This window comes from Phodopus roborovskii, unplaced genomic scaffold, assembly GCF_943737965.1.
Source record: "Phodopus roborovskii unplaced genomic scaffold, PHOROB, whole genome shotgun sequence".
Taxonomy (NCBI): domain Eukaryota; kingdom Metazoa; phylum Chordata; class Mammalia; order Rodentia; family Cricetidae; genus Phodopus; species Phodopus roborovskii.
Window position 1 is genome coordinate 7,217,116 of NW_026126619.1, and position 26,365 is coordinate 7,243,480.

A 26,365-nucleotide genomic window follows, 5' to 3' on the forward strand; every position below is an offset into this window, starting at 1 on the left:
AACGTATTACAACATCAATGTTCTCTTCCTTCTCGTGTTTGTTGTGATAGGCTGTCCCCCTTTGCCAGCTGAGACTCATTTTGGATCCCTGAGGCTACCGTAGAGAAGTCAAACTTCCTGGAGCTCCCCCAGGCTACAAGGAAGTTCAGGACACATGAGGAAGCCCTATGTAGGGGCTGTCACAGCCCATTTCCCATCTGACCATCTGAGACACTGGTAAGGTGAGAATTCTGGAATGTAAAGGCATCCATTTTAGAAAGTGTTCAGTATCTTTGAACGTGGCTACCAAGTAATGATTTTTCCAAATCCTAGATCATTCTTACTTAAAAGTATAAGTATCTAAAACTATATATAATGAGTTTTTCTTAACTCAGTAGAAGCCACTCTAGAAACTGATAGAGGACTTTTTTTTTAACAACTCTGTGTAATCTCAATGAAACAAGCACATTAGTTTTGAGACATCAGAAAAATGAACGGATTTTAATTATTTTAATTTTGTGTGGGTTTTGGGTTTTGAACAGTACTGGAATCCATGGGCATTATCTTATTTAGATGAATTTATATAATCGATAAAAATATTTATGTACTTATGTTTTATATGTATAAACTTCTATTCTTTTAAGTCAGTCATTTTGTATTTGATTTATTGTATCAGCCACAGAAAACTACTTCAGTCATAAATAATGTATTTCCTTATCTAAATTCTTTGCATCTACATGAGGGAAAATTGTAGTAAATTCCAGTTTTATTTCCTTGTGTTTCTCTGTCCATCTACAAGACAAATTTCAGCTCAATTTTTTATTTCTTGTGTGTGTGTGTGTGATGAGATGCACATGTAAATGCCAATGTGAAATCCTGAGGTTTTGGGGGGTTTGTTTGTTTTTTTGAGATAGGGTTTCTCTGTGTTGCTTTGGAGCCTGTCCTGGAACTAACTCTTGTAGATCAGGCTGGTCTCGAACTCACAGAGATCTGCCTGCCTCTGCCTCCCGAGTGCTGGGATTAAAGGCGTGTGCCACCACCGTTTCGCTCTGAGGTCTTTTTTCAATAACTCTCATTTTATTCATTCCTTTGAGGCATGGCCTGCCACAGACCTAAAGCTCATCAACTAGGTTAGCTCGACTGGCCAGTGAGCCTCTGGAATCAGCAGGTCTCTACCCCCTGGGTTACAGAACACCCTACCCCCAGCTTTTTAAAAGGGCACTGGGAATCCAGTCCTCATGCTTGCTGAGCAAGCACTTGCTGATTAAGCCTTTTCCCCAACACCCAACCTTGTTTTGGACACAGGATCTTTCCTTTATCTGAAGCTCACTGATTAGACTAGACTGGCTAGCCCAGCAAACCCCAGGGATCAGTCTCTGTCTGCCTGGTGCTGGGATTACAAACAGGCGCCACCACACCCAGTTTTGTAAAATGTGTACCAGGGATCAACTCAGAGCCTTTTTGCATGGCAAGTACTTTACTGTCTGAACCATTCATCTTGTCTTCAAAGTGTTACTTGCCACATAAATATTTTTTGCTACCATTGTTTATTTATTTCACATGCTTTCTGGTTTTTTTCTAAGGTATGGCCTGCTGGTCATTTTTAGGTTTTATTTACCAGCTGCCTGGAGCAAAGAGTGAAGGACTTGACTCAACATTTTAAATTCTGCTGATGGCTCACTGTTGATATTTGAGAGCAAAGGCTAAGTAAGGAAAATGAAAATGCTAGTTTTACAGTAAAGTTACTGGGGGTGAGGGGTAACAGTAGGCATGCATTGAAGAGGGGCATTCGAAATCCCAGTTGAGGGTACCCTACAAAATATACCAGTACTGGTGGAAAGCATGGGGATCATTATAAGAAACTATTAACCGAGAGCTTAGGGGACATGAATAAAATCGATGTCCTGGAACAGGAAAACAAGCACTACACAAAATGAAAACCTGAATAGTGACTTTTAAGAAATGCCCTGTGTTTATGTAAAGAGTTTGAAACTGGATACTAGACGTATGTACTCTTTGCAGTATCTTTTCCATTTTTTCCTGCAAACCCCAAAACGGTTCTAAACATGAGTTTCTCGGGGCGGGGGGAGTGGGAAGGGGAGGTGCTGAAACAGCCATCCATCTTCCCTTATGTTCCTGTTTTAAAAAAGAAGCCAAAGAAGTGAAACATCTAATACCAATCAGCACTATTCCAGAGATACCCTGGGCTGTTTCCCCCACCTCCAAAAGCTAGCCCTTACAAGAAACTAACAACACACCCCCCTCGACCATCCATTGACTCGTAAAGCTCTGATCTGGGAAGACTTCGGGTCCTTTCTTTCCCAAAAGGCCCTTCTTGGCGCGGCTTCCAGGCTCGTTCCCAGGGCTAACGGGCGTGCCATCTGCTCTCGGCCCAGGTGGTAACCAGGGCTCACGTGTCACCCGGCACCCGGTGCTGGGGAGCCGCCCCGGCAGGTCCGGGCAGGTTGCTGGGGTTAAGGCAGGGCGGCCGCCGCCGCATCCAGCGCGCGCGGCTCGTTTCCCCGGCTCCATCTGCTCCGCGGGGACCCGGCGCTGGTCGCGGTCCCACAACAAAAGGGCGCCCCGCGGAGAGCGCGCCGGCCCGCCCCGCCCCGCCCCGGCTTCCCGCGTCCGCGCCCGCGCCCCCGCGGGAATCGCTCCCGCGTCACCGCCTCCAGGTACCCGGAAGGGGGAGGGGGCGAGGCGACCACAATCCGGAGGGCGGGCCGGCCGGCGGGCGGGCGGGAGGGCGGGCGGGCGACGGGGAAAGGCGCGGCGCCGAGCGCCAAGACAGCGAGGGGCGGGGCTCCGGGCCGTGCCGCCGCGCCATTGGCCGGCACCGCCCCTGCGGCCGCCGCTCATTGGTGGATGCTCAAATTCGGTCTCAAGGCGCCAGAGGAGGTGTTTTAGCGGGGACCGCGGTCCGTCCCGGGCTGGAGCTTCGCAAAGGCGGGCAGGATAACGCCGTCACTCTGCGGACGGGCGGACGGACGCCGCTGGCTGGAGCAGGGGGGATCTGCAAGCCTCGCCCGGCCCTGCCCATGCCGCCAGCGGGCCGCTGAGATCTGCACGCACGCCCTGCCTGCCCGCGCACGCGTGCGGCTGCGGGTGTCCCCGGAGACGGAAAGCCTCCATCGCACAGCGGCAGTAAGGGAGCGTGCGACCCCCGAGGGTGGGGAGGCGGGAATGGGGAGAAGGGCTTACCCGCCGCGGCTGCCATCCCACTGGCCCGGGATCCGAGTGCCCCGGCGGCTGTGCTGGCTGCAACCCCGGGTGAATGAGACCGGCCCCTTCCCCACGATTTAAGGGGTTGCATGGGAAGAGTTTAACTTGGGGTGTTCTCAGATGCCTGGGGAGGGGCTGCTTACATCCCAGACGGGTTGGTCTCGAGATCAGGTTTCAGTCTACCTCCTACTTCAAACCCACTCAAAGTCGAATTCTTCCCAGTTCTTTGCGCCAAAATTAACTGACCTGAGAGAGACCCTATAACTTTCTGACATTTGCCTAACACCCTCCTTATTTTAATAACTATTTTGCCTGCTGGTTTTTTGTAAAGAAATTGCTGACTCGATCAGCAATTTTTCTTCCCAAATGTTCAGTGGTCGCTAAGTATATTTTAAGTGTTTGTTCACGTGAGTTATAATGAGGATCGTAGGGTGTCTGAGTTCCTGGAAATTCCGGGAATGCTCTAGGGAAGGGGAACTTGATATTCACAGATGGCGTTTTTGTTGTTGGGAGGGGAAAAATAAATGTAAAATCGTTTCCCTATATAATTGTGTGTTCCAGATGGAGGTAAATTGTTTAACACTAAAAGACTTGATCAGCCCCAGACAAGCCAGACTAGATTTTGCCGTTGAAGATGCAGAAAATGCACAGAAGGTAAGCATATATAAATACATGATATCGAATGTGTTTTGGATGGTGATGCCTGCCTTATGTCTTACATACAGCACAGATTTGATGGCCATTATAGAAGGTTTAAAGAACCATTGTTTCAGTTCTTCTCCTGAAGTCAAGAGATAGGCTGGATGCACCAACCCAAAGTTTGTAATGCTTAGAGTTGTCAAGGGTAGTTTAGCTAATGCTTTTCAGAAATTAGAAGTATTAGTTCCCTGTGACAGACTTTTGTAGTTACACATAGCAGATTTAATGTTAAAGTGCTGAGAAATATCAACTTCATCCAAGTGACCCACATACAGAGGTTTCCTCAAGAGTAGTTTCTGTCTACCATACAAGGCCAACGTGACTGACCTTCACCAGCCATTCTGAACCATTTACGGCCTTCTGCTTCTTTTATACTGAGCCCCAACCCTTACTTAATCCTCTTCTGTGTATTTCCAACACAGTACCAGCTAAACTGACCATAGCAATGTTTACAACGTCACCTTTGACTATGTTGGCTCAGGTGTGCAAATCTGCCTGTTGAAAAGATAGAGCAGTAAAATCTGGGCATTGTTTGAGCAATAGCAAATAGATAACAACAAACCAGTGTTTAGAAACTGACTATAAACCTAAAGTAGCAACTTCCTTGGGCATTGAACCTCTCTGGATTCCAGGTTAGTTTTCGGTTAGCATCAACAATGAGCCTGCCTAGTAGCAAAGAACTTGCCTTTGTACAATATTTCTATTAGGGGGGAAATGTATAGCAAAACATTATTGTTTTTAAAAGTAGCTATGCTATGACCTTATGACTATATTCAAAATTTTTGTTTGGGGAGTTACTTTTCTGCTTTCCTTAGTAAAATTTGGATGGTTCTGCCTAGAGAGAGTGTGTATAAAAGATACAATGATGCCCAGTTAGTACTTCATTTCTCTTTCTGGTCAATGACTTAGCAGGTACCTTCCCCAAAGGTCGATCAGTTCCTCCCTTAATTTGTCTCAGTTGGTGTTCTTGAGGGTTCTCATGGGGATGCAAAGAGACCCAAATGACTCAATAGATTGGGAGAGTGGTTAGAATATTTGAACTAGAATGAATAAGCAAGGGTTTAGCTCAGAGAAGAGACCAGAGATGAGAACAGAGTGGCTTTGTAGAGACATTGGGGGTGTCCCTTGTCCTCTTCCCGTTGTGGCATAAAGAGATTTCCTAAGGCTGGTGGAAACATGGAGTGTATAGTCACAGACACCCAAATCTGATTTCCTGCTCTGCCATTAACTAGCTGTGTGACCCCAAATAAACACTTTTAAGGTTTTTCAGCAAATATTTGTGTTCCAAAGACTAGAGATAGGCAACTATATTATAATCTCAGAATAGAGGAGGAAGAAATACATGCATAGATATTGGAAAGCTTCATGGGAAAGTAAGATTTGGGTGAAGCCTTACTGGGTAAGGAAAGTCAGCCTATACTAAAAGAGCTACCGAGAAGAACATTCCAGACAGAAGAAAGAAGTTTGGAGCCTCTGAGAATTCCAGAGTGGCCAGAAGCCAGGGAGGCAAAGCTATTCCTTCTGAAGATGCCTCTGGGGATATCTGGAGGGGATCATGGGATCACTGGTTCTTAGAAGACCTCTTACTTTATACACATTGGTCCAGATCTGCTTTGTACTGTATGATGCACACATCTCCCAATCACTTGTGGAGAAACTTGTTTTGAAAGAAAGAAAAAAAAAAGACAACGAACTTTTTAACATTATTACCCAACCTTAACTATTCTTGGTTGTGGTGTAAGAAACAAACTGACCAATGTCCTGATTGATGACAAAAGGAGGGGACAGTGTGGGGCAGAGAGGCGAGGGCTAAGGATGGAGCTGTTAAGAGGAGGGGATGGTGAAATTGCTAATGTGTGCACTGGGCTCGGAGAGGATGCATGCTAAGCCCCAGAGTGAGAGGAGGGAACCGCTAAAGGAGCAGAAGCATGCTGTCTCCAATTCAGCACTCTAGAGGCTGAGGCAGGAGAATCGGGAGGCTAGAGCAGCAGGCTCATACCACCGTGAACTTCCGAATGTGTTCTTTAAAGGCCATTGGCTAGCTAAGGAAGATGGTGGATTCAGCTTGGCATATACTTACGCCTGTGTGATACGCAGACAGACAGCAGGAGGCAGCTGAGTTTATCAGAATTATTGAAAGGTTATAGCCTTGGAACCAAGGGTGGAATTGTGAGCATACAGTTTGACTTTAAAGCTGTGTTTGAGATTGGGTGAATCAGTCCAGAGCCTGAAGAGAGCCGGATCTCAGGATATGGTCTCTTGTAGTTTGTAACAGAGTAGAAAAGGGAGCCAGGTATTGGTGGCACACACCTTCAATCCCAGCACTCTGGAGGAAGAGGCAAGTGGATCTCTGTGAGTTCAAGGCCAGCTTGGCCTACAGAGTGAGTTCAACCAGGGCTGTTACACAGAGAAACCCTGTCTCAAAAATAAAAAATAAAAAAAAGAGCAGAAAAGGGAACCAATGAAAATTGAGAAGGCGCAGGCAGAAGTATGGAGAGCTAAGAAAGAATGTATAGTGTCTCCCATGTTCATGTCTAGATTTTATAGAGCCAACAATCACTGCCAACCTTACTGTTTCAATGGGGGGAACAAGATGGCTTAGCACCATCTTGTTTTGAAAGAAAGAAAAAAAAAAAAAAAGACAACGAACTTTTTAACATTATTACCCAACCTTACTGTTCTTGGTTGTGGTGTAAGAAACAAACTGACCAATGTTCTGATTGATGACAAAAGGAGGGGACAGTGTGGGGCAACCGAGAGGTGACCTGAACGAACATCACTGATTGGAAAAGACTCATGGTTGGGGGACCTCTTGGAAGGTGACAGGAAGGAGGTCTCAGTGTGGATCGTTTTTTTCTAGAATGTGTGTTCTGGCAGGAAGGAGAGTTGATGGCCTGGGGGGGGGGGGGCACGCGCGCGCGCGCACACACACACACACACACACACACACACACACACACACACACACACTTCCTAACACGGCGTTTTTGCAGTGAGCCTTTGGCAGCAGGGCCGGGTTTCACCAGGCAGAGCGCTGCATATGGGAGAGAGAGAGGCGGCGACGTTCAGAGGGGGGCAGGTTTGAAGAAAAATGGTGAACATTTGCAAAGCATTTCCTAGGTGGCAGTGTTTTGCTTTATTGTCTGAGCTGATACTCACAGAGGCTTTGTGGCAGACTCATTCCCTCCTTTATGCCTGAGGGCTGTGAGACTATTTCATGACTTGCATTTCTTTGGAGTCCCTGACTGAAGTGATGTCCAAGATGTTGCAGGTTAGATTTCCTGGCAAGCAGCTCTCACATGAGTGTGGTGTGCAGATCTGTGAGTGTCCAGGATTGTAGGAGAGGAAGGGAGTGGGAAGGAACAGAATTGGACCGAGAGAGACTGAGCTGCATTTGAGGTGTTATAGAATTCTGAGATTACACTGTGAGGAATTCGAGGTAACCTCTTTGAATAGTCTTGAGCTGGTAAAGAGACCAAATCTTTGCATGCTGGTAGGAGTTTTACCAGTCACTGAGTTCAGTAGTGGCCTCCCAGGAAGGGGTGTGGTCCTGGGTTCATGCACCCTTCTTAGCCAAAGCGATCGAGCCAAGGGTGTGTACTGTTGGCATGGCTTCCAACAGCTGGGAGAATGACTCATTCATTCCTGAAGAGACCTGGGTGCATCTAGTGTCTACCATACAACTAGGCACATTACTAGAAAGTCTTCACAGTTAGTCTGAACCCTGTGTTTTGTGTATATGTGGAAACATAGAACCAAGTACAATGAATACCCAGGTCTGTAACTAGTCTAATCTCTTTTGTTCTGCCCTAACAGTGTTTGGAAGGCAGTACAGACAGTGGCACCAATGGTAAATAGATCATAGCTGGCTTTCTTGCCTACCTGGGACCTCACAACACAATTTGTGTGACATTTTAAGATTTTAAATGTAGAGATGTTGTCTTAAGGTTTCTGTTGCTGCCAACAAAACCATGACAAAGAAGCAAGTTGGGAAGGAAAGAGTTTATTTGGCTTACACTTCCATATTGCTGTTCATCATTGAAAGAAGTCAAGACAGGAACACAAACAGGGCAGGAACCTGGAGGCAGGAGCTGATGCAGAGGCCATGGAGGGGTTCTGCTTACTGGCTTGCTCAGCCCCCCTTCTTATAGAACCCAGGACCACCTGCCCACGGATGGCACCACCCACAGTGAGCTGGGCCCTCCTGTGTCAGCCACTAATTAAGAAAACGCCTTACGGCTAGATCTCGTTTTTTCTCTGTTGAGGTTCCCTCCATTCAGATGACTAGTTAGTGCATCGAGCTGACCTGAGACGAGCCAGCACATGTGGAATAAAGTCCTAACCTAACCACATTACCCAGCTTCAGTCCGACTCTCACATAAACTACATTTTTAAAAATGCGTCTGTGTATGAAGAAATTGTTCATTCTGAATCGCTCCCTCAACTAGGGAGAAACTTAAGAACCCATCCCTGTGCCGACACGTTCCCTGGAAACAGATGGGGGTGAAAGAGTAAATCTGTCCACTCATAAGCACAGGACACCCCTTGTGCCTCCTGGCAAGATATGGCGTTCATTCGACACCTGTGATGGGCAAGGCATCATACGAATATGATATGTGGGACTGGCCTCCACAGTTGCTGACTCATTACTGAGACAAAGACTCATCCAGGAAGCTGAAGAACGATGTAGTGTACTGTATTATATTAACGCTAAGTGCCAGGGCAAATGGGAGAGAGTTGGAAAGGGGAACAGATAACAGCTAAGTTATATTGGGTGTTCACTATGCACTCGTGAACTATCTGAACCCTTGAGGTTGGTATTATGGGCTTCCTTTTAGAGTTGAATAGATGAGAATGCAGTGAGGTGAGGGGGACTTGCCCACTGGGCTGAGATCCTCCATATATAACCACTCCCTCATGCTGCCTGTCTGGGTTCCGTTTCCCAGGGCATAGGGAAAAGGCAGTTTCCTTCTAATTGTGCACAGAACGAGTTCATTTGTAGATGACCCATTTCAGAAACTGCTCCCAGCCACCTTTCACATGCAGCTTTCTTAACCTCTACACCTGAGGTTATACAAACTGCAATAAACAATAAACAGTACATGTGCCAAAGGACTGGGGTTGATACAAGTCCAGGAAGCAGGGCGTGGCATGTATTAAACACTCAGTCATTTCCCTTGAGGGTTCACTTGTAGACACCACCAGAATGACTCGCCAGCAGGGACCTGCTACCAAAACTTGGGCAACTCCCAGGATTGTTGTTTGCTGCTGCCGCTGAGGCATGAGGCCTCATTACCTCCACCTCATCTTTCCTTCACATTCCGGCACAATCAAGTGTCACCGTAGCTAGCTGGCAGCTTCTGCTGACCCAGTGAACAAGCGTTGGGTGGCCTGTGAACACAAACACTAATTTCTCCCAGTTGTCTGCCTCTTGTACAGAACAGAACAGACCGGTTTTAACCACTGACCCACCAGAACTGGCGATTACAGTAGCTGTAGGGTGAGAGATACGCGTCGGTAAAAGTGTGAGATGTCGAACCCTTCCTCCTTTTTTCATTATGCAAGTCTCTGTTGACATGAAGAGAATTCCATGAGAGGAAGAGAAGAATCATTCTTGTTTCGAACACTAGACAACAATGTTGGAAAGACACTTGCTTCCCTTACTTAGTGGATCCAAATGCAGGCCCTGTGTGTTTTTCTTCTTGTGTTTCCTTTGGACCTTTACAGTTGTCCAAGGCGGTATACACAAAGTATGCGGTGGGAGCTGATGCTGCTTCACCAACTATTTCCAGATTGCAAAAGTTGACAAGCAAGACCTTGGCACTGAGCACTTAAAAACTAGCAATTTGATGCCGCCTTTCGGGTGTCTAAGCTTATGACTCGCTGAAGGTCTCCCTTGTTGCAGAGGCTGTCAGTTGATTTAAGAGACATACTCAAATGGTAAATCTTGTGTGGTGGGAATTCGGTGCTAGTTCTATGAGGGAAAGGGGGCTTAGCAGAATGCAGGACTCAGGAAATATAAAAACGAAATGGGCAAGCAAAAAACTGGCTGTTCACTGAATGGTTGGGAAAAGTAGAAACACTGGTCCTGCACCGGGAATGGTTGGAGAAACACTACTCAAAAAACATCAGACAGCTCTCAGGTTAGCTTATTACACTGGTATTTTGCTGACTTCTGTCTGTCTCTTTAACTTGTCCTATTACTGGTGTCTTTTGAACACTGAACTACAAAGGCATAGTTGTTCTTTATATGCAAACTTTTAAGTATGGCCTGAAAACATGAAAATTATGGCCCTGAGGAGCAAAACTGAACTTCTTCTTTTCCAACTATTATGGGCATCTGTTGATGAAAGATAAATTTGTGACTTCTCTTACCGACACTCCATGAAAGTTATGTGTAAAGGGAGTACTAGATATAATGGGGATCTCCTTGGAGCCCCTGTTCGATGCCCACAGAGCTCTCTGGTTTCCATTTATCTTGTCCAGATTCTTTCCAACCTTGGATATCTTTTTGGTACAGCAAGTCTCAGTGGAACAGACTGCACTTCTTGCCCTTTCTTAACCTCACTAAAAGTTCACTTCTCTCTAAACAGGAAAATATATTTGTCGATCGATCAAGGATGACCCCAAAGACTCCGATGAAAAATGAACCAATTGATCTGTCAAAGCAAAGGATCTTTACCCCAGAAAGAAATCCCATTACTCCAGTAAAGCTGGTGGACAGGCAGCCACAGGTAGAACCATGGACACCCACAGCCAACCTCAAGATGCTGATCAGTGCTGCCAGCCCAGACATAAGAGACCGGGAGAAGAAGAAGGAGCTGTTCAGACCCATTGAGAATAAAGAGGATGTGTTCGTGAACTCCCTGCAGGTAACTAGCTGTGCTTGTATTCATAGGGTTTCGTGAGACTTCAAACATTTACAAGATTACTAAAAAGAAGGACACCTGTCCAGTCAAACACGGTGTTAATTAGACACAGCATCATTTTGTTCACAGCTGAATTCTCACTTGGATTCTGATTTTTCATAATTAATTTCTTTCTTCCCTTCACTAGATTGCATTTTAAAAGTAACATTAGTAATTTGATTCAACAAAGACACTTGGATTTTTTTTTTTTTTTAGCACTGCTATGAAATTTTAGTTTCAATAATTTTGACTAGGAAAGTTCTATTATTCTATTTGCTAGTTTGGAGCTTTATTCAAGTTAGGCCAGTTTAATGTATTTCTTTAATCTGCTTGGGGTTTTTGTTGGAACTCTGTGTGTGTGTGTGTGTGTGTGTGTGTGTGTGTGTTTGTGTGTGTGTGTGTTTCTGCTGTCACAGCCACTGTTCTGTTGCTCCTAAGAGACACCATGACCAAGGCAACTCTTAATGGAGGCTGGCTTAGATTTTCAGAGAATTGGTCCATTATCGTCATCATGGGGAACAAGGCAGCATACATAACATAACTCTGAAGAAGTAACTGAGAGCTGCTGATCTGCTGGCCAGGAAGGAGACACTGGGCCTTGGTGTGGCTTTTGAACCCTCAGAGCCCACCACCACCAAAGCCACACCTAACCCTTTTCATGCATGGCCACTCCCTAATGACTAAGCATTCAGATACATGAATCTATGGGGGCGGTTCTTAATTGGAACCACCACAGCTGCTAATGATTCAACCCGGGGCTTTATACATGGTAGGCAAGCTCTCAGGCCATCTTTGAATTGCCTGTGACATGAAGAAGTGGCCATGCTTGGCAAATGGCACATCCGTACTGTTTTTAAAAAGACTCAACAGTAATTTTCACTCCCACTAACCTTTCTCTGAGACCTCCCAAGAAAAATGACTTCCAGATTAGAGTCTTTCCAACTATCCAACTATTTTTCCCCTCCTTTGGTGGTTTTAGTTGTTGTAAAATTTGCCAAAATATAGAAACTTGGAAAGAAAGAGAAGACGTCTCAAATTACAATTTGAAGCTAACTTAGCAAAATGAGTTTAATCTACCACACACACCAGTATGGTGGTGGAGATTCTTCAGTGTAGCTAGAAGCAGATCCTACAGTTTGGAGAGTTAACTCCTTTGCTCTTAATCCAGAAATTGTTCATCGTTCCTCTTGTATGTCCTCTCTTTTCCTGAGCTTCCTTTCTGTGTTTGGTTGGAAGAGCACAGGAAGCCCAGCTTCAGAGACTGAACTCAGATCACAAGTGAGTGTGGCTAAGGGCATTAGCTTCCGTGTCCAGGAGGCAGGGGGTCATGGTGTTCCTTGCTCTGGTTTTCCTGGGATCTGTTCTTTGTCTGTTACAACCATACCCAAGGAGTCATTGTCCCCTCCCTCCCTTTTTAATTTATTGATAAAGCACAGAAAGTGACAGTCTCCCAGTGGAGGATGTTAATAATCTCTAACAAAGTATTCATGCCTTCCTTTGGTTGAACTTTTTTCACATGTCCCTAAAACAATTCCATTTCTGGCTTCACAGATTTTAATTGTGCGCTCACTATAAAGGTTCATGACCTTGAGTGCCTAAAATGTGAGTGGCTCATAAATGCAGGCTTTGTAATATCGTCGATAGACTATTTTTATCACATAATGTACCTTCAGTATATAATACCTCTAAGACTCAGGAGGCTTCTTCCTTTCTGCCCCAAGCACAGAACAGTTTTAATAATTTACATCGAATAATGACTGCTGATTTATCATTCTCTTGCCATCTTTAAGTCACTGTGTTGTATATTTGCATGTATGTGCTTGGGCTGTGGGGATTTCAAGCTTTGTAAAGTTGAGGCTATTATAGTATTCGTCTTTTCACATTACTGGGTGGCTTGTGACTTTCTGTGACTCATGAGATTATACTTCTCGACATGGGAGTCTGCCACCATGGTTTTTCCTTTACTCTTGGATGTACAGGACACCATTGCTATTTTAGACTTGTAACCATGGATCTCAGCCTCGTGGTAGAAATGAGAAACAGCTTATAGTCCAGAGAAGATAATAAGAAAGCCAGACTAGAAGTTGTTTTTGCGCAGTCTTGAATGGTGTAGATTGGGACCACTTTGCAACAGTTTTCTAACAGCAGCAATTAAGGCGGTAACGATGGCATCTCTCCCCCCCACCCACTTCTGTCTTTTTTATTAGCTTGATGTCGTTGGCGACGGTGCTGTGGATGACTATGAGAAGCAAAGGCCGAGCAGGAAACAGAAAAGTTTAGGACTGCTGTGCCAGAAATTCCTCGCTCGCTACCCAAGTTACCCCTTGTCCACTGAGAAAACCACCATCTCTCTAGATGAAGTCGCTGTCAGTCTTGGTATGTGTCACCCTATTAACTGGAGTCCTATCGTCTGTGACAGTGGGAAGCAGGTTACCTTGGGTAGGCCAGAGGCTTCCAGTAGCCTCATATTAACAGGGTGAGGATCGGAGTGGGCGGAGCCGCCACCATCACCACCAAATCTCCCTCTGGTATTCATAGAATTCAAGGAAACCTAATTCAAAATAAAGGTCCAAATGGGAATGGGGGGGGGTCAGTCTTAAAAATGTTGGGGGTGGGACTATAGCGCAGTGGTAGAAAATTTGCTGATCATGTACAAAATGGGTTTAACCACAAATATTACGGATTAATCTCATTTTAAATTTGTATTCAGAATCTAAAAATGTAAGCTGGGTCTATAATCCCAGTCCTTGTGAGACAAATAGGAGGACTGTAAATTGAGGCCAGCCTAGGGTACACAGGGAGATCCTGTCTCGTGAAGGAAATTACAGATGTCTGGCTCTTTAATTTTAATAATGCTTCCAATAGTTTGGAAACTAGTATCATTTCCTACACAAAGCAAAAAAATGGAGAGCAAGAACACAACTCTTGAAGCCCTGTGCCAGCGTCTTCACAGCAAGTGTTTCAGGACAGAAAACGCACGGCTGGACAGCTAGGCTTCCTAACAAAGGAGAATGCATATGTTCACGTGGCAGGGGCATGTATAACCTGTGACGCCTGCACAGCTGCAAATATGTACACAGTCACTTTGGATGAGAGACCCCTGGTGGACAGGGGCTGTATTTGAGGATGGTTGAACTGTTGATAATAGAAATCATGCTCATCTGGAGGTGTATTATAGGGGTATCCACTTAATAAACAAAAGCTTTCCACATGGGGGAGTATCTGAAGGGATACGATAAATGAACTGTTAATAGTTTTGTATTTCATAGCTGTCTGTCTTCCATAGCCCAAAGAAACATCCCAGAGCAGTAGGCTGTCAGTCTGAGTCACCCAGGCTGAGAGCGGAGAAGGTTCTGGCTGTTGGAAACTAAGACGGTGGAGGTGATAGTCTGTGATGGAGAGACCATGGGCTATGCTTTGGGTCAGACAAGGCTGTCAATGACTCCCGGCTTATAAGGACTTTGAGATGTTATTAACCCTTTCTTGTCTGTAACATAAACTTCCTAGACATCACAGAGTTGAACTGATGTGACTAATGTGTTTAACTAAGTCCTTGTCGGGGTTCCTGAAAAACAGTCCTGCAGAAAACGGGGGTTAAGTTCCACATCATCCGGTGTCCTCATGATCATGAAGTCTTCCCCAGACCCCACACTCCTGCAATGTATTCGGCTTCCGTGTGGAGATGTTAAAGTGGGACACAAAGATGCCATGTTTAGGGGGAGCTTACAGTCCCTAGGGAGGATAAAAGAGGGGACTTTTACTCATAGGACCTGTAAGCATGCCGTGTTTCCTGGGGCTGAACTTCAGAGATTTTCACAACAGCCTCCCAGTGCCCCGTGATGACACAGATCTAAGTAAAATGAGCTGCCACCTCTTCTCAGGAGAGGTTGAAAGCTAGTGTCCCTCCCTAGGAGCTGTTTTCCTGCATGACCATCTCCTGGCCTTGAGTCTGAACCCCTTGTTAAAAGGCCACCATTTACCCAGAGATGTGGGGAATTTCAAGCTGTTGTTTCCAGGGTCTGCTTCGATGTAGCTCTGACTCTGGTGTTAATAAGTAAGCATTTAAACACTTGGGAGTAACTTTGGTGAACAGAAAACAGAACAGTGCTTGATTCTGGGCTGAGTAATGGTCTTAGTCAGTTCCTGGGGAAGTAGACGAGAAAAATGGTGGTCGTCATTAAGTTCCTACTGGATGACCAACCGTCACAGAACGTAGAATAGACCATCACCTCATTTGGTCATTACGTCCTTGGATGTACAACTGGGGCCATCAGTAGATTGAGCCAGACTACCTCAGCATAAAGGCAACAGAAGATAAGAGTACCTGGGAAAACCTCCCTCCTGGCAAGCCAGAGAGGAACCCACAGGCTTTGAGAACCATGAGTGGAACTTTAGGAGCACAGCCCCCTCTCCTGCCCCCTGAACAGTGACACTTGGGCATGGTTGCAATGATGAGTGACTAAGCTGGCAAGGGCCGGCCACAATTGGCATTCACCAAAACAACCTACCAAGTGCCCGTTTGCACATTCTTACTCTCAAAGGAGCTCCAGTCATCTTCCGTTTCCCCTTCTTGTGATGCCTGGCCAGGAGGTGAAGACCAAAGCACTTACTATCAAGCACAAATAGCACAACAGGCAGCACAATATGGCTGTCCCCAGGGTGTCCTGGTTTCGTTCACATGACATTTCTAATGGGAAGGTTCTGGGATGGTGCAGGCTAATAGGATGTGTTAATATGTGGGAACAGGCTGGAGTAAAGAACCAGACAGCTCTAGGCAAGAGGCTGCTGCCAATGCCTTCCAGCAAGCAGCTGGCACCAAGCCTGAGGTGCGGGACAGGCCGGTCAGGATCGTGGGTGCAAATGTTCTGACTGACCCTGAAATAATGCCTCTTCGTGTGCGTGATGAAGCTCTTCCTCAGCCCAGAGTTGTCTTTATCTGGCGTCTTTCTTCTATCTCTGCAGAGCCAGCCCAAAGTTACCCTCTCACTGAGTCTGTTTCTGTAAAAGGGGACAAATGGCGCATCTTTATGGCCAGTCTGGGTTTTCTGCAAAGTGCCTGAAGGCTTCAGCATAGACAGTCAGATGGGAGCAGAGGCAGCAGCAGGCCTGGGGCCTGCTACACAGCAGAGTGAGTCATGGACCAGGGCTGTTTAAAATCTGCCTCTGCTGTGACTGTGTGTCAGTGGGCATTTTAGGTAGCTCCATACTGTGGCGGTATCTTGTTTGTATAATAAAGCTACAGAACAGGAGTTCCAGGACAGGCTCCAAAGCTGCACAGAGAAACCCTGTCTTGAAAAGTCCCCCCCCCCCCAAAACAAAAAGATTCTTACAGACCTCTATGGTTAGCTAGCCCCTCAGATCTTCAGGCAAGCTTTATTTGTTATACAAATAAGATACCACCATACCAAACCATGCAAATTTGAATAAAATAAACAACTGTTAAGGACCCTTTACTTTTATGCTCAAACTTAAAATATTTTTTAAGACAAGCACTACACTATGAAGAGGTTAAGTAACTTCCTAGGATAGTATAAGTAAGTAACTTACTTATAAGGGGTATATAGAGGATGTGTGTTCAGGCAGTCTGATTCTAGAACCTTCCATGCTTAACCAGCATACATACTTTCGGTGACTAGAAGAAAAATCCTGCTTGTGATAGTACAGGGAGTACAGGCGGTGAGTTTCATTTCCATGGTAGACCTGAACTACGCCTTTCCTTCGCTGTGGGCCTTCTTATTAGCAAATGGTGAATGAGAGCACAAGGACAGTTACTACAAGCCACGGCAAATAGAGGACTTGTGTTTCTCCATCAACTCGAGAAGGGAGCCTAAGTCCTTGAATCTGTCATTGCCCAATCAAAACAGGAGGCAGTATTTACCACCCGTTTTCCTTACCATACTGTTCAGAGAGTTAGTATATTCATTTTCAGTTACATCATTCATACCCTCCAGAAAGGACAGACTAGTCAAGTGATGAGGTGACAGTCCATTCTATTCAAACCTCTAAGAAAGGACAGGACTGCCCAGTGAGAGGTGACAGTCCATTCTATAGTTCTGTGGTGGTTAATCTTTGCCGTCAATGTGGTAACAGGATTTAGGCTCATCAGAAGCACACACCTCTGGGTGAGTCTATGAGGGTGTCTCCAGAAAGAGCTAAGTGAGTAGGGAAGGCCCGCCTAGAATGTGGCGGCACAGTCTCATGGGGTAAGGTCCCCAAATGACTAAAATGAGAAGGCAGGACAAGCTGAACTCCAGCTTTGCCTCTTTTTGCTTCCCAACTGTAACTTATACACCATGATGGGAATGTCTCCCCGAACTATGAGTCAGAATAAGCCCTTCCTTATGTTGCCTTTGTCATTTTTTGTCACAGCAATAAGACAAGGGAGTAATGCAAGTCCACTGATTAGGAATGCAGGTCACTAGCAGCCAGCCACTGTGTCCAGCAGGCATGCTGTTGTCACACTGGTATGCCACCATAATGTATATGTGGTTGGCTTACCATGTCTGAGGCACAGTACTATGCAGTCGGGGCCACACAGATGGTAGTCTGGCCATCGCAAGATGTTACCCTCGTGTTTGAAGGTTGGGTCCCAAAAAAAAGGGCCTGTTTGAATCTTCCCCAGATGGCCTTAGTCATTATCCACAGTTGACGGCCATCAACCTGAACATCAAATAATTCCCTTCCGGAGTGGATCCACAGAAGTGTCCACTTGTGTGATGTCTTTGTGCCTTCTCCTTTGCAAACAGGTGTGGAAAGGCGACGCATCTATGACATCGTCAATGTGCTGGAGTCCCTGCACCTGGTCAGCAGGGTGGCTAAGAATCAGTATGGTTGGCATGGTCGGCACAGCCTGCCCAAAACCCTGAGGACACTACAGAGACTGGGAGAGGAGCAGAAATATGAAGAACAGATGGCCTGCCTCCAACAGAAGGAGCTGGACTTGGTGGAATATAGGTTCGGAGAACACAGGAAAGATGGCTCCCCGGATTGCCAAGATCAACACCTACTTGATTTTGCTGAATCCGACTACCCCTCCTGTGAGTCCAGTGCACACTTGTGAATAAGGGCAAAGGGAGTAGCGGTCTCTTAAACTGACCACAAAGGTGTGAAGTGCGAGTTTGAAGGCCCAGGGAGGAGATCCACTCCTGTTCTGCCCGCTCCACGTCACTCATGCCAGCCCTCCTCCCAGTCAGAATATGTGAGCCATGGAGACTGGTAGTCACATACCGTTTGTTTGCCTTTGAGACCTCACACTGAAGACACTTCCTTCTCAAAGCATTCAATTTCTGCTAAGAAAAACCGGCCCAGGGACTGAGTCTATTAAGAAACACTGACGACCGCTGCTTCCCTTTGGTGCCATTTAAGTCTGTTGTTTTTTTTTTTTTTAATTTTGTGTCTTCATTGTTCCTCCTTTGCCCCAACTTCTGTAGCTCGGCGTCTCACTGTAAATAGTGATGCCCATCTGTCCCGTGGGGGTGTGGTGTGGTGTGGTGTGCCCCCGCCGCGCCCTCCACCTCCCCCATTGTGAGGATAGCACATCCAGCCATCACTGACATGCTACCTTGCACTATTGGATGCTGAAGTAAGGGTAGAATAATTTTCTTTAGCTGCACAGCTTTGTGCCTTTTAGCTCCACCCCCATGAGGAAGTACTTACCTGTCTAACCAGAGGAGATAGTCATCTACTGGGATTCTCGAGCCCACGGATAATCAGTGTCCTGTTTTGTTTTGTTTTGTTTTTAAAGGCAGGCCCTGCTGTGTACTCTGTGAGGGTACCTACTAGACATTGTGATAACAGGAAGAGTGGGGTTCTTGGGCTGGGAGATGGGCACTGGGGAGATAACAGGATCCCTGGGACTCACTGGGCCAGTCAACCTCACTGAGTGAGTGAGCTCCACGTTGGAGAATTAATGATGATGCGACCTCCGAGCCCCCACACACACACTCGAACACCCATTCAACACATGCATGTACACGCAGACACATGAACAGGTACACACACAACATGTAACTGGAGTTCTCGCTTTCGAGAGGTGTTCCAAAAACAACTCCTGACCCTCACCCCTCTCCTTTTATCTGTCTCCTTTAATCTCTTGGAAGAGTTGCTTAAGGAAAACTGCCATGTGGCTTCTATTAATGTGCCCTAAGTATGAAGTGTTAAGAGCAGTTGCAAATCAGTCATTTCTGGAGATGCGGGGGAATCCCTCCGATTTCTTTAAGGGCTTGTTTTTGTGATGGACTTCCTCCGGGCTTCTGCCTATTACAGGATGTACCTCCATATGCTGGTACAGCCAGGTAGCTCTGGGAAGCTGCAAGTGAAGCCTGCCTTGTGGTAGAACCCACGTTTTGATGCTTTTTATTTTCTTCCCCCTTTCAGCCTCTGCAAATAGCCGGAAAGATAAATCTCTAAGAATTATGAGCCAGAAGTTTGTCATGCTGTTCCTTGTCTCCAAAACCAAGATTGTTACCCTGGACGTGGCTGCCAAAATCCTCATAGAAGAAAGCCAAGATACCCCAGACCACAGTAAATTCAAAAGTAAGAGCCTTCACCTAATCCATGTAACAGCACAAAGCGGGCAGGACCGCTGACCCAGCTCCCTGTGTCTGAACCGAGTATACCCAGAGAGAGGTTGTATTGATGGTGGTGGTTTTGGAGAAATATATTCCTTGTGCTCATAAAAGCCCTGATGCTATAAGTGGTCAGTCAGCTCACAGACCACCACCCCCCTCCCCACCATCCAAGTCAGGAGACTTTTCCCCTGAGGGTACAGTGGGCAGGGCGAGGCAGAACCTCAGGGCCCAGGCCCAGGAGGGTGTGGTCCATTTGTGTTTCTCTTTGGTGATACTTCCAAGACAGAATGCCTGAGCCTTCTTTCCCCTTTTCTCCCCATCCCCCGCCTACTTCCCTGAAGGGTGGAGATGAAAGTTTCCTACAGGTAAGCACCCGAGGAATGGCCAGGGTTCGGGGAGGGGGACAGGCTCGGAGGAGTCTCTGTGTGTCACACACACCCTTGCACCTTCCTTTCTCTTTGCGCTCAGCTGCAGGGTCCATGCCCTCTGCCCTTGTGAGGGGCCATGAGCTCATCATTCTCAGTTGCATTTTGGTTTTGGCCTGGATAATAGCCACCATGGGGGTACAGTGGTTAAGACCCTGGCTGTGGCCCTGGCATCAAGTGGACAGCTGATCCCTTCTTCAGTTCTTGAATAGAAAAGCAGGCAGGCCATCCTGTCCAGTTCTGTAACACCACACCTGAGTTACCCCCTTTTCAAACATGCATTTTCCAAAGTGCTTTTTGATGCAGGCCACACCCTCATGCCCCTCCGCCTTAGCCAGGGTTTCAGGTGAGCAGCTGCTCTTATTCAAAACTGTACCTCATGACCTTGAATCTTCAGCATCCTGTGTACTAGGAGTGTAGCTTCACTGGGACTCTAGGGAAGTCCTGTCATTGTCACAGGCCAGCTGCCTGTGAGGCACTTGCCACCATCTCTCACTGGGGGACCTGCAGGGCAATCTTTTGTTGGCCACATGCCAGAGTTATATTCCCTAAGCCTTTAATCACAGCCTGTTCCCCCCCTCCCCAATTTTTGCCATTGTGGAACCCCTTGCCTGTCAGCAGAGGGCTCTTCCACATGATGCGGAGTTGTGAGAAGGGAAGGACACATTGTCCTCCCCTGGTATTTGTGTGTCTGCAGATGCTTCGAGTGCATAGCTCTCCAGTGATAGCATGACAGAACCATCAGTCTCATGCCATCCGCCCCCTGGAGGTTTATGTGGTACCTGAGGAAACGTTCCCTGTCACATAAACTAAAACACAGTGGCATTACACACAGCATGACCATAGTTGTGTCTTATATCTTCAAGCAAAGGTACGACGGCTCTATGACATAGCCAATGTCCTGACCAGCCTGGCTCTGATAAAGAAGGTGCACCTCACAGAAGAGCGTGGTCGTAAACCAGCCTTCAAGTGGATCGGGCCCGTGGACTTCAGCTCCACTGGTAAGGAGATACGATTTTGCTGGGGACCTGATGTAGAATGCCTTAGTTATACATCCAGCCAGAGAAATGGACCTTTTCCCATTCTCTGGGCCACATTGAACATTTGAATTAATGATGTCACTCTTGGAATGATAGTTACTATCCAGAAAACATAGGTGCTGGTCGTCTCGTACACATCAGGAAGGAAAACACTAGAAGACCATTGGTTTTCGGGACTGTTAAAATATACTTGTGTGTTTTTTTTTTTTTTTTTTTTTTTTTTCTGGAACTTTTTTCCAGAAAGTTTAGGACTAAAAATTTAAGGTGACACTTCTGAACTTGGGTTATTTCTACATCAGCAAAATCAGCCATTGTTTTTCAGGGAAACCCACATAACGTTTAAAAACTGCAATCAGTTAGTTATTCACAAAGCTAGCATGACATAAGGTAGCTCCAAATCTAGTAGGGACATATTGAATGCCTTTTATGTAATTTAATTAAAAGATTAAACATACCAGGAATTTTAAATTAGTCTCTCAGTGTTGACGTAGTGGCATGTAACTAGGACTTATAAAAGATACAGCCGTCTGCCTCCCTGGATAAAAACCTCTTAAAATCAAGTATAACTGCTTCAACCCAACAGGCCGTTTACTATACTTGCCATGGGAGATTGAAGCTGTGTAGGGGGCAGCCCTGCCTACGTGGGTTTTTGGGGTTTTTGTTTTGTTTTGTTTTGTCTTTTGGTTTCTCTGTCACCTGTGACACCTTCTCCTTGTCAGCATTAAAAATGCCATCCCTTGCTTAGGGATGGGCATGCATTCTGAGATATGTCCCATTATGACAGTTGACCATTATGTGACTGACAGGGAAGGTCACCAGACAACAGAATTGTATGGGAGTAGTACATAATCTCTGTACCTGACCCTGGCGGTCTTCTGTGGTAGATGATTGCCTTTTCCCTGGTCACTTAGAATAAATGGTGTCTCCGCTGGGCAGCTACAGTTTGGAAAATAGTTTGGAAGTTAGAAAGCAATCGAGTTCTAGATGGTCCATGTTGGGGAGATTAGCCATGTTGGTTTAAGTGGAGAGTGTGGGGTCGAAAATGAGGTAAAATATAGTGAGCTGGGAATACGCTTTTTGGCAGGCTCTTAAGTGCAACCAAGAAATTCATGATGGCTGTAACAGAGGCAACAAGGAGGCCTCTAAACAGATTACAGGAGAAGAGTGACTCCTTTATTGTGGTGATGCCACTGAGCAGTCCCATCAGTAGAGTCATGGGCTCATGTGAGAAGCCAACCAGTTCAGATTTGTGCACAGCCTGTGAGACCACGGCCTCTAGAACTCTGTTCCTGTGTAGGAAGGATGACGTGCAAGCACATCAGAAATTGCAAATTGAACCTTTTAGCAACCTATATTAATTCTTCTGTATTCTCCAGCTCTTACTAGCTCTATGGTCAATATAGTAGCCACATTTAGAAACCCCTTGATTTCCTCTTCGCCCCTTAAGGTTCTCAAATTTCAGCTTCATAACTGTCTCCCTCTTCTTTTCACACAAGCACAGCACCTTATTGTATGTGGGCGTTTCCTTTTTAATTCTTGCTGGAGTGCCGCTGGGATGCAGTAAATAATCCAGTTGCAATTTGATCAGTTTTGTTTACAGAACTTGGGTTAAGTAATGACCGTAATGAGGATAACTTCCTCAAAGTGCTTGACCTATTTACAGAGCCCTACCCTCACCGCCCACAAAGAGTGGCACATTCATTCCTCCATGACTTTAAAAGCAGCCACCCAACTTTTCCTAAGTTGGTCCAGTCCACTGAGACTTCTGGAAAATAGTTCTGTGGCCCTCTTCTGGCCCCAAATAGTAACTGAAGAAACTCTGTCCTAAGTTTCCTCCCGAAGAAGCTCTAAGAAGCAGACAGGACCTCACCCACCCATGTTCAGGCCAGGGAACAAGACAGCTGGCTCTGAGTAGAATGGCTTCCAGAGGGCTCGTGAGTTCTACCCATGCAGCCCTGAGACTTTTCACAAGGGCACTGGTGAGTTCTACTCTGTACAGCCAGTGGGCACACTGCTTGTGAGCATGCTTTCCTACACTCATCTGAACTTACGGGGACTGCATTACCTCTACAATGGAACAGATGAGCAGCCTACATCCAGAGATTCACTGCAGAATGGCCACCGAATGTGTTTCCAGGCTGGCAGTGTGTTGTCACGTGCTCTGCAGCATTAGCCTGAGACATTGCAATTGCGGATTACAACCGAAGGAGTGGCGTGACCACTGCACTAACACATCTACCTGGTGCCTAAGCCAAACAGCCTGTCCATACACCGCCACTGGAGGAATTGCCAGGAGAGTCTGTCGAAGCCAGCCTGTGAAACTGATCGTCAGTGGTTCTGCCGGCTGGACAGGCATCCAAGTCAACATACAGGAACCATTTTTAAAAATGTAATGCAACCAAAACATACTTACTCCTGCAGTGGACTCCAAAAGAATTTACTTGACAGAAAAGTATAATTCAAAGAAATTTAATGAGTTATGAAAGTTTATAGATGATTCAATGGAATTAGTAAAATAGATTATAGAAGAAATTTACCAAGGGGGTGGAGATCAAGTGAAAACCGAAGAGAAACCTTGGAACCAAATAATACACACACACACACACACACACACACACACACACACACACACACAGGTGAAGAGCTCAGCAGCAGCACAGATTACACAGAAAGAATTAAAGAATTCTGAGCAGGTCAATCTCTGTGAGTTCAAGGCCAGCCTGAGCTACAGAGTGAGTGCCAGGACAGGCCCCAAAGCTACACAAGGAAACCTTGTCTCAAAAACAAAAAAAAAAAAGAATTCTGAACTTGACATTGTGACATTGTTTGAACAGGACAGGTTAAAAGGAAGAAAAACTTAACACCTTTGAGACTTACTAAACCATAAGTAAGTAAGCATTCATATGTGTTCTGGAAGGGAAGGACAGGAAAGAGCCTGAGAAACCAACAGTGATGTAGAAACTGCTGTAAAAGCCCTCAAAATCCAACTCAAGAAGCAGCCAGGCACACGCACAGTCTAAGAGACAGGGCACCAGAAACGCCTGAGGCATGTCATTATCGAACTCAGAAGCACAAGACAGAAGTGTCAAGTGGCATTCCTATTGCTCCAGCAGACCCCTCAACCAGAGCCTTGCACCAGGAGTGGATGAGGTGATATATTCAGGATCCCAAAAGGGAAAGTGGACAGATGGCTCAGTGAGTGGGTGAGAGTGCTGAGTGCACAACTGTGAGAACCAGTTAGGATGCCTCCTTAACTAGCCCCGCAAACACCTTAAATTCTAGCTCACAAGTGTGCTCCCCTACACAGATGTGAACAACTAATCACTTGGAGTTTTTTAATCCTAAAAGGGGAAAAACTGTTAATTATACACTTTAAAAAAAAATAAGTCATGCCAGGCGGTGGTGGCGTGAACTTTAGTTTTTATTCCTGACATTCTGAATTTATCCCTTTACTTGTTGGTGCTAAGCATGGCACGGTGTGCTGGGTCCTGGTAGGTGCTGCACACATAGTGGTAACTATAAGGGCATGGCACTGACCATCTCAGTGGACTGGAAAACAGAGACCAGGAAATAGGCATTCCCTGAAGAGGGGACTCAGGAATCAAACCCCAGCCTCTAGGGTTTTGAAAAGGACTACACCCATTCTAGACCTTGGATTCTAGAAAGCTTCTTATAGGAAATCTAGAATAAAAAAGAGACATTTATTATATTGTACTTATTATATTGGCTTGTAACAATATTATAATATATTTGCATATTGGAGGAGGAAAACTAGTGCTGAGTTGGAAAGCATCTCTGGTTTGTGGGGAGTTCATCGTGGAGGGTGTCGAAGTTACTGAATCTCTTAAAGATGATCCCAGCACTCAGGAGGCGGAGGCAGGTAGATCTCTGAATTCAAGGTCAGCCTGGTCTACAGAGCGAGTTCCGGGATAACCAGGGCTACACAAAGAAATCCTATCTCAAAAACCAAAGGATAAGAATGAGAAGTCTATTTCTAGGAAAGCAACCCTTGAGAAATGAGGCAGAAGTTTTTTCTAAGACAAGCAAAAACTGATTTAAATTCATCCCCACCAGACTAATGAGATGACTGAACAGGTAATGGCACCTGCTGCCAAGCCTGACAGTTTGTGTTCAAGCCCCCCAACCCCAAGCTGTTCTCAGACCTCCAGTGCATTCTGTGCAAGATCATATGCACACGTGCATGTGCATACACACACCAGGAATTTTAATTGTGTTTATATATGCATCAGCACCGAAGCACCCAAGTATACAAAGCCAGCATTACTAGATATCAAAGCCGAGATGGGCTGAAATGCTGTCACAGTGGTGGCTGGCTTTAAGCCTACACTTGAGGGGTAGAGGCAGCTGATCTCTGTGAGTTCTAGGCCAGCCTGTCTACATAACTGTATTCCAGGATAGCAGTCAGGACAATAGACACCAAAAACAAAATGGAGGGGGGAATTTTTTTATCTACGGAAGACCCCCCCACAAAGAGCTAGAGCAAGTCTGAGCCAGAAACAGTAAACCAGAAGCATCCTAATACTTGACTGCAGAACACTCTATAGAGTAGAGCATCCAAACTAAATGATGCTGACAAAGAGGTGTACCAAGAAGTAACTCCTCTTTACAGCCAACTGATTTGTGACAAGAGCGCTCACTAAAGAAAGTCTCTTCCATAAATGCTGCCAAGAAAACGGTAATATTTTCATAAGAAACTGGCGCCCCCTCACTAAAAAAAAAAAAAAAAAAAAAATTAAATTAAAAAAACAAGTATGTGATTGCTTAAAATGGACAAGATTTTTAAAAATATAATCTCAAAACTGGACAAATACCATTGGAAAATAAGATATCAAACTAAAAGGCCTCTATACAGCCAAGGAAACAACCAACAGTAAAGAAACACCCCACAGAATGGGGGGAGATGCTTATAAACTATCTGACAAGAAAATGATTTTCAAAGTATAAAATGGATTGGAACAACTCCACAGGAAGGTGGGATGGGTAAATACAGTTACACAAACTGAAATGGACATTTCTCAAGTCCACTTGAGTCCAAGTGCACACCAAGCATGAGAAAATGCTCAATGTTATTGGTCACATGGGAAATGGAAATCGAAAGAAATCCACAGGGAAATGTCTCACTATGTCTACCAAAAAGACTAAACACGCACACCTTGGATACAGACAAAGGGGGAGCCATATATCCTTGCTAGGACTGTGAAGTAATAACTACTTTGCAATGTTTGCAGTAGTGGGGAACAATATGAGGTTCCTCTGAAATGAGAGCTGAAGCTACTGTGTGACCCGGCTGTTCACTAATAGCCAAGGGAGCTAGCATCAGTGTGTGGAGGGAGTGTCTGCACTCGCATGGCTGTCACAGCACTATTCACCATGGCCAAGATGCGGGATCAACCTGAGTGTCTATCGGATGAACAGAGAAAATGTAGCCTATGTGAACAGAGGGCTGGACCATTTCCCACTGCCACCGCAACATCATTTTTAGTGTTCTCGGCGATGCC

At 45.7% G+C, this 26,365-nt stretch overlaps 1 protein-coding gene across 1 annotated transcript in view; it reads left to right on the forward strand.

The window, feature by feature from the left end:
• The first annotated feature begins 2,980 nt into the window (after positions 1–2,980).
• Positions 2,981–26,365, forward strand: part of E2f7 (E2F transcription factor 7) — a 32,348-nt gene continuing 8,963 nt past the window's right edge. The window contains exons 1-7 of the mRNA XM_051206409.1: positions 2,981–3,126; positions 3,766–3,858; positions 10,497–10,775; positions 13,019–13,187; positions 17,558–17,848; positions 19,188–19,346; positions 20,673–20,807. Coding sequence (XP_051062366.1) covers positions 3,766–3,858; positions 10,497–10,775; positions 13,019–13,187; positions 17,558–17,848; positions 19,188–19,346; positions 20,673–20,807 — 1,126 coding nt within the window. The 5' untranslated portion in view covers positions 2,981–3,126. The remainder of the gene's footprint in view (positions 3,127–3,765; positions 3,859–10,496; positions 10,776–13,018; positions 13,188–17,557; positions 17,849–19,187; positions 19,347–20,672; positions 20,808–26,365) is intronic.